Source organism: Chroicocephalus ridibundus, chromosome Z (assembly GCF_963924245.1).
Source record: "Chroicocephalus ridibundus chromosome Z, bChrRid1.1, whole genome shotgun sequence".
Taxonomy (NCBI): domain Eukaryota; kingdom Metazoa; phylum Chordata; class Aves; order Charadriiformes; family Laridae; genus Chroicocephalus; species Chroicocephalus ridibundus.
The window spans coordinates 58842967-58851207 of NC_086316.1; the positions used below are offsets into that span (position 1 = coordinate 58842967).

At 57.9% G+C, this 8241-nt stretch overlaps 1 protein-coding gene across 7 annotated transcripts; it reads right to left on the minus strand.

The window, feature by feature from the left end:
* Positions 1-460: 460 nt before the first annotated feature.
* On the minus strand, positions 461-7565 carry FOXD1 (forkhead box D1). Of its 7 annotated transcripts, none has more exons than XR_010069176.1 (4): positions 6245-7565; positions 2262-2381; positions 1973-2191; positions 461-1556 (listed from the first exon to the last, which is right to left on the minus strand). XR_010069176.1 is itself a non-coding variant. In XM_063321093.1 (2 exons), the coding sequence occupies exon 1, from the start codon at positions 7563-7565 to the stop codon at positions 6270-6272; it is 1296 nt and encodes a 431-aa protein (XP_063177163.1). In that variant the 3' UTR covers positions 461-2381; positions 6245-6269. The 7 variants fall into 7 exon arrangements, 1 of the variants encoding a protein (XP_063177163.1); XR_010069174.1 differs by having other exon boundaries at positions 1973-2115; positions 2233-2381; XR_010069175.1 differs by having other exon boundaries at positions 1973-2128; positions 2233-2381.
* Between the last annotated feature and the right edge of the window lie 676 nt (positions 7566-8241).

Here is an 8241-nt window from a genome sequence, read left to right on the forward strand (position 1 = left end):
GAAAGACAAGTTAAGGACTTCCAGGAAGCCGGGGAGGATGTTCGACAGAACCCACCGAGCTGCCCCAGGCGTGATTTTGTGCAAGAGGGAGGCTGGAATGAACAGTATAAATTATTTTCCGCGGTCCCTAATTTCTGACCCCGTCCACTTTTGGGCAAGCCCGTTGCTTGATATACCTGCCCCTCCTCGCTCTGCGCTGGACATTTTTTTTTTTCACCAATGGTTCCTTTAGTCGTGAACTATTGATCCGAAGAAACTGCTTTCCTTGACCCCTCCCTTCGTGGAGTCGACAGGTGGAATTTCACTGTATGCACCTATATTAGAAAGCTATCAGTTTCGTCCAGCGGTTGCTAAATAAGCAGACGTGACAGTGTTTATTTTACGAAAAGAAAACCCAAGGAAGACACCTCATTTATCTTGATTGTGTGTATTTAATGTATTTCGTGTATACAGGTGTGCATGTGCTCTCCCGTAATGAAAGCTGGAAAGCAGACCTACGTCCACCGCCGTAGGAAGAGCCATATTCCCGGGTTTTATGAGGACTTTCCGAAGCGTGGGCATCTGCCGGAGCGACGACCGCAGTGCTGCAGATGCGCGGGTCGGTGGCACCACCGCGTCCCGGGCGCACACGCCTGAACGTTATATACGCGATGGTTTCGATGCATGCAGATGGTTTTCTACTGCGCGTAGGGGAGAGAAATACCTTCGGGTTAACCGTGGATAAGGCTTTCCCAGTCTCAGGCAACGAATTAATGCAACAACTGAAATCTCTATTTATCCTTTTGCTTCCAACATAAATTGTATAATTTATTATCTAAATATGGGGCCCCGCAGACTTCTGCATGCCGTTTTGCTCCATCAACGAAAGGGAAACTTAGAATCAATTCAACAGGTCTCTTGTAGTTTGGAGAAAGGGCAAGTTTAATTGTTTTGATTAAAAAAAACAACAAAACTTTCCCTCTGAATTCAGCTCAGTGATATCATTTCTGAAATTGGCTAGACACTGCATTTAAAAAAAAAAAAAAAAATTTCCGTACAGTCCAGTCCATAGTTTTTTCTACTTTCTGGGCACTCCGGAGCCTAGCCGGTAGGTCTTTCCTCTCCTCCGAGGCGCAGACCGGAGCCGGAGTCCCGCTGCCCCTCGCCGCGGCGGCTCGCGGAGCCGGAGCCCTGCGCTGAAGGCACACCTTCGTACCAGGCACACCTTCGTACCAGGCACACCTTCCGCGGGGCTCCCGCGGTGATTCCTGCCCAGCCGCCTCCGGGTGCCTCCCCGCTCCTGCGGGAGGGCTGGGCGCGGAGCGCCGCCGCGGCCGCGGAGGCTCTGCCCCGCTGCGCAGCCGCGCACAGACCGCGGTGCCACCCGGACGGGCCGCGAGTTTTGCCGCGGGGCTCCCTACGTTTCCCCCAGCCCCCCCAACCCTTTGCGTCTCTTCTTTTGGGTCGCGCCGGGGACTGCGCGGCGAGACGGGCCGGGCGGCGGGGAGCGGGGCGGCGTGGCCGGTAGCCCGCAGCACCCCTCCGAGCAGGGACAGGCGGCGGGGCACGGAGCTCTTCTGCAAGGGAAAAACAGGAATAAGTGGTTTACCGATGTGGGGCTCGCCTGCATGTCTCCGCTTCCCCCCACGCCCACACCCCCAAATCGATGGGCACCCGCCTGCGCAAAGAGGCAACGAGCACATTTGCTGCCGCAGCATGGATCCAAAAGCAGCTCGTTACCGTCGAGGAGTGACATTTTCCTGCCCACACGTACATAACACACAGTTATGCACGAATCTTTCCTCCGCATCTCAGTCGTGCTGGAAGGGGCGTCGAGAGGAGAGCCCACGGTGGCTGCTCGACGGTGGGGGCTGTGGCGGGGAAAGGACTTACGGGGAAAGGAAGGGAGGAGAAGCCCCGCAGTCACCTGCGGCCGGTCACCGGGGTTGTGCGAGTGAGGGGCGGCAGGGGCGGAGGGCGAGCGGACACCTACCTGCTGGGGAGGCGGCCGGCGGCGGGCACACGGCGTCCGGTCCCCGCCGGTGCCCGGGTCCCGCTGGCGTGGGCGGCCCGGCGCCGCGCCGAAAGGGAAGCGGGAGAAACTTCGCTGCGGATGGGGGAGCTGCTGGTAACAAGCTGAAAAACGGATCTGCTTTGGTTAGCAAGTCCCAGTGCAGGGAGCGTTTGGCCACGATCATAATTTCCATGATTTCTGTCAAATACAATATTATCAGAGACTACTGAAGTACTTACTGTAAGTAATGAGGGAAAGTATTACATACGGAGCGGAGCCTCCGGGCCGTGCCAAGGGACTATTAAACCAGATCCACTTTCCAACAGATCCCCCGCACAGGCCTCAGTCTCGGCGGGGGCGACCGTGCGCTCTGCCCTCGCCACCAGCGCTGCAAGAAAGGGAGCAGCTGAGAGCAGGTGAGGGCCTGGCCCCCCCTTTCACCCTCCGGAGTCGGGGACGGGGCAGGCCCTGGGTACATGAAACCAGCCTGTAACCAGCCAACGTCCCACTGCCCCCAGGGGTGCCTCTCCCTGCACCAGAAAAATAACCAGGAGCGCATGCATGGCCAGAAGGAGCTGCGGATGGGGAACGTTTGGGAGGAGACCAGCTTCGGGGCCAGGGAGCCGCGCTAAGGGGCCCCGTGCCTCGGCCGGAGCCCCGGGCTACGCCGGCCGCCGCAGCCCACGCCGGTGCCGGCAGAGCCATCCCGGTGTCGGGGCCCTCTGCACTGGGCGGGGGGAGCGCTCCGGCGGGAAGGGCGCAGCGTGCGGACGTGCAAACTAATCAGCTTCGAAACGGGGGAGGGAAGGGGAAGCTTCTTTTATAGGGGATGTGGGAAGGGACCTAACACAGTCCCGCTTGAGAGAAACGTTATACAAGATGCTTGAAAAGAAATAATTTTAAAAAAACCTAATTAAAAATATATAAATCACCCAACAGAAACAAAGAAATATGTGGAAGGAAACGTTTCTGGATAGAGACACTGTGTGTGGCATAAAAAGCGATTGAATACATAAGGGCTTCATTAAATTCCCAATAGATAACATTTGGCTAAATCTATCCCTAGATTAAAACTCTGCATAATAGCACCATAAACTAAAAAGTTTCTTTTTGTGTGGTCCTTCTGGAGGAATTGATTGAAACATTAGCCCCCTCATAGAGCAATCCCCTCCCAATTCAGCTCCAGTAATTCGTCTCTCAGCCCTACGGGGATATGATGAGAAAAAGAGACGGGTTAATGAATCCACACTTTGTAGCTGGGAGGAGGAGAAGCAGGCGATACCATCCTGTTTGTCCCACTAGCTTGTTTATTAGGGGCCAGCCTATTTTGGAGGAATTGTTCGTCCGGGCTTCGTCCCTGCGAGGACTACACGTCCTCTCTGTTCGCCTTGAAAGCCGGGGGGGTGAGGGGGAGGTGGGGGCACGGCGAACCATTTGCATGCGAATGGGGCGCTGCGGCCCGGCGGTGCTGCGAGACCCTCAAAGGACTGCGGGGACGGCGCCTTTTCTGGCGGCACCTGCTCCGCCGCCGCCATCCACCGCGCAGCGCAGCGCAGCGGCGGGGGAAACCGGGACCCGCCGGGCCCCCGGGGCGGAGGCCGGGCGGCTTCCCCGCCGACTCGGAGGAAACGAGCGAAGGGGTCTTCCCCCAGCACCACAGGCCCCATTCCCCGGCCCTTTTCCGCAGCGCTTAAAGAAAAAAAAAATAAAAAATAAAGCTACGCTACGTATTGCAACTTGCTCCTGCCAGCTCCCCTACCAGCTCCCAGGTGAAGGCCCTGTCGGCACAGGATGCAGACGACCGGCATAAAGCGTGGGAGGAACAAGTGGCCGAGCAGTTTCCTTGCCATATATACCTTTGAGCACGTTTGGCTTTTTTTCTCTGAAGAGACCCGAAGGACGGGCGGTGAGCACGCTCGGAACCTCGCCGCCCGCCGGGCCGGGCCGGGCCGGCCTCCGCGCAGGGGAGGTCGCCGGGCTCCCTGGGGTTTGCTGCGGGGAAGCCAAGAGAAACAAATACCGGGCCGCCGGAACCTGCTCTTCCCCTCTCACTGCGCGGGGACAGCGCAAGGACTCGCACGGCCTCTCCCCGCGGGGCCGCTGCTCCGGCAGCCAGAAGAAGCTGGACGGCCCGCAAGCAGCATCCCTCCTCGGGGAGCCCGGTACCGCCGCGCTCACGGCTACAGCCGCCTTCTCCCCCGCAAAATCTCCCCCTGCTTCGTTTTAGCCGCATCTCTCAGGGGCGCTTAAACCGTTCTCGGTACCCCGCGTTGGACCGGCGCGGAGGCCCGGCGCATCCCCCTGCCCGGGCCCGGGGAAAGGGAGATAATCTGTCCCTGGGGAAAAGGATGCGGTCTTCCCCGAGGGGGACGTACGCAGTGCCTGGGGGATCTTTCCCCCTTAGTTTTAGAAATTAAAGGGGACTCTACTTCCTCATCCTCGGAGGGACCCCGGGATACCAAAAGAGGCCCTCCAGCTGCAGACTGCAAACGGAGTCCAGCAGAGACCTTACGTCCAGTCTTTTCCGCTTATTGAAAACCATTGATTTAACCCTGCATTGCTACAAACGAAACAGAAAATCATCACTTTTCTATGCACGAAAATACTTAAAACTAAGGCGATGAGGCACTTCGATATGCAAAAGCATGTTAACCGCACAACCTTCCCCTTCTCACTGCAGAGAGTACTAAAAGTCACCCCTCTTTTTTTTCTGTTTTACGAAAATTCACGTAATTTATCCCTGAATCTACTAAATTGTTATAAATACAGTCGTACTTGAAAAGCGCCTCCCTGATTTGAAAAACTCATGTCCCTAGTCCACAACAAACAAACACATGCCTACTCTTAAAACCTGCGATTCTCTTTTCATGCCTAAGCTCCGAATACATGAGGCGGGCTTTTTGGTTAAAAAATAATTTTAGTCTAAGAAACAGTTATCTATCAGCTTTATGCGGGTTAAGACGAGAGTTCAGAATCAGAAAAGCTGCTTTCACAGTTTGTTTCGTACACTTACTTATCCTTACTTCAATAGCTCGTGCACTTAATCAGCTCGTCACACGAGGATATTCCAATGCTCATGTTATATTATATGTATTGAAAAGTAGAAACACATGTCCCTATTATCGTCACAGAAACATAAGTGTCTAGGACAAATCTCTCTGAAGTTCAGTACGTGCCCCTTATTAGTAGTATTTTCGTTTGGGCCTCTCGGAAACCAAACTGTGATGCAGTTGTGATTTAGAACACACCCAAAAGTATAAAAATAGTTTAAAACAGGCTTTTTAATCAATCCCCTGATTGGTGCCTTACAGAACTGGGCTTCACCCCCGCGAGAGAGACCTCTATTTCTATTTATTCCCTCTTTTGTCCTTGCTTTTTTTTTTTCCCCCCCATTCTCTGCTAGAGTTAACAATGGTTTATCTGCAAAGATCATATTCTGATCTTCTTCTTCGCGGTCAAATTCAGACATAATAAATTTCAAGCTGTAAAATTCCTTGGCTATTGTGCTATTAATCCCGAAGAAAAAAATATCAATGTCCCAAAGAAGAGAGAAGTATTAAGGAGGGAAGGGTCCGAAGCCAATTGTTTGGCTGGGCTCCTTTGGTCTTTGGGTTTCTTTTTGGGTTTTCTTTTTCCTTTTTTTTTTTTTTTTGAAAATTAAAAATTTTATTTTTGAAAATGTGTAAAAATTTTACATTAAAATGGTACAATAATACTTGCCAGTAATTTTTAACAATATTCCTTGTAAAGAATACGCATAAAGTACAAAATAAAAAACTCCGTTAAGTCTATTATAATACAAAACACAGGTTAAAATAAGAAATGATAATCTTGACTTTCTTCTGTGTAAACATGTTAATCTTTTTTTTCTTTTATAAAAGTACATGAGACAAGTGTACTAAAATGAAAAAAGTATTGCTTTGCTGTCCTCCCTCAAGCCTTTTTTTTTTTCCTGTACATTACTGTTTTCAAGCTCCTAGACCTGAGAATCTCTGAACTTCAACGGTTTAGAGACGTTATTTATCACCATTATTAATTTTTTTTCTTTTCTTTTTAAGGAATAAGGAGTAACTTTCCAGTAGCGTGACCGCCTGCCCGTGCAGCACCTAGACCCGGCTTTGCATAAATACCGCGGCGGACGCTCCCCGAGCCCCCCACCGCGCAATCCCCGTGCAAAGCCCGCAGCCTGTCCGGGCGGCGTTCGCCGAGCATCCCAGCGGCGGAGCAAGGCGATCGATCCCCAGGTCCTACCTTCGGAAAGACTCCCAAAAAACCCTTAACAGTTAGAGATCCGGGCCGCGAAGCCGGGGGCGGCGGGCAGGGCAGAGGCGGGGGCCAGGCCGCCCCCGGCGCTCCCCAGCGAGCGGGACAGCCCCGGCGCGGCGGCCGACTGCGAGGCGCAGCTGCTGCCCCCCCCGGAGCCGGGACCGGGACCGGCACCGGGACCGGGCGCCCCCCCGATGATGCTCTCGATGGAGAAGGGCGAGCGGGCCAGCGCCGCGCCGCTGCCGGGCTTGGCGGCGTGCAGCGAAGCCGCCAGCGCCGGGCCCAGCGGGTGCCCGTAGCCGAAGGGCGTCCGTGCCAGGTCCGCCGCCGGCAGCAAGGGGCCCGGCGGCGCGGCGGCGGCGGCGGGGGGCAGCGCCGCGCCGGGGGCGCTGCCGGGGGCGGCGGGGGTCTGGCGGGGCGGCGGGGAGGGGTGGTGGAAGGCGAAGAGGGCGGAGTGGGGGTGGTAGGGCTGGAGCTGGAGGCCGTAGCCGCAGCCGTAGGGTCCGTAGGCGCAGGGCGGCTGCTGCGGGGGCTGGGGCGGGGGCTGCGGGAGGAAGGCGGCGGGGTCCACGGCGCGCAGCAGCAGCTCTGGCGCCGGGAGCTGCTGCCGCTTGAAGCGCTTTCGGCGGCGCAGGAAGCTCCCGTTGTCGAACATGTCGGCGGACTCGGGGTCCAGCGTCCAGTAATTGCCCTTGCCCGGGTTGCCGGGCTCCCGGGGAATCTTGACGAAGCAGTCGTTGAGGGAGAGGTTGTGGCGGATGCTGTTCTGCCAGGCGGGGAACTTCTCCCGGTAGTAGGGGAAGCGCCCGCTGATGAACTCGCAGATCTCGCTCAGCGTCAGCCGCTTCTTGGGGCTCTGCAGGATGGCCATGGTGATGAGGGCGATGTAGGAGTAGGGTGGCTTCACCAGGCTGTTCTTGCCGCCGCCGCCGCCCGGTCCGCCGCCGCCGCCCGCCCCGCCGCCGCCCGCCGCCGCCTTCTGCGGGCCGCCCCGCGAGGGGGACCGAGAGCCGCCGGCACCGTCTCCGCCGCCCGCCCCGCCGCCGCCGCCGCCGCCTCCTCCTCCGCCGCCTCCGCCGCGTACGGGCGACCGCGGCAGCAGGGCGTCGTCGTGGAGGTCGCCCACATCCTCCTCGTCCTCTTCCTCATCCTCCTCCTCCTCCTCCTCCTCCTCGGCGTAGGAGCGGCGGCGGCGGCGGGGCTGCGGCTCCTCGTCGTCCTCCTCGTCGTCTTCCTCGCCCACCACATCGATGTCGGTCTCCTCAGCCAGCGCCGACGCCTCCGACATCTCCGAGCTCAGGGTCATGGCGCGGCGGCGGGGCAGCGCATCGGTGGCGGCCGGCGCGGCGCGGCGGGCGGGCGGGCGCCCTCCCCGCCGCCGCCAGGCCCCCGCGCCGCTCGGCGGAGAGCCGCCCCGCCGCCGCCGCGGGCAGGCGGGCCGCTCCGAGCCGCGCCGGCCCCCAGCGCCGCCGCCGCGCCGCGGGAGCGCTGCCGCCGCTCGCTCGGAGGCGGCGGCTGGTTTGGGTTTTGTTTCGGGGTATTTTTTTTCTGCTTTTTTGGATTTCTCTCCCTCTCTCTCTTTTTTCCCCCTCCCCTCCCCCTTTTTCGGGGGCTTTTGGGGTTGGTTTTTTGTTTGGGTTTTTTTTTGGTTGGGGTCGGGGTTGGGGGGGCGAGCGGGGTCTGTGCCGCCGCGCCTGGTAGTCGGTTCCCCCTTCTTTCTCCTCACCTCAGCCCCCAGACATTAATGGATGCGGGGCAGGAGGGAGCGCGCCTAGTCCTGGGAGGAGGAGAGGGGAGGAGGCTGGCGAGGAGGGAGGGCGGAGGGGGCGGCTTGCCGGGCCTTAGGAAAGACGGTGAAAAGGCTGGGGCCGAGTCCCAGAGAGGGCGGCCTTCCTCCCCGCCTTATAGCGAGGGGGCCATCACATGGCTCCCGGCGTCAGAGCGCGGCGGGGCGAGCGGCGGCCCCGGGCGGCGCCGTGCCC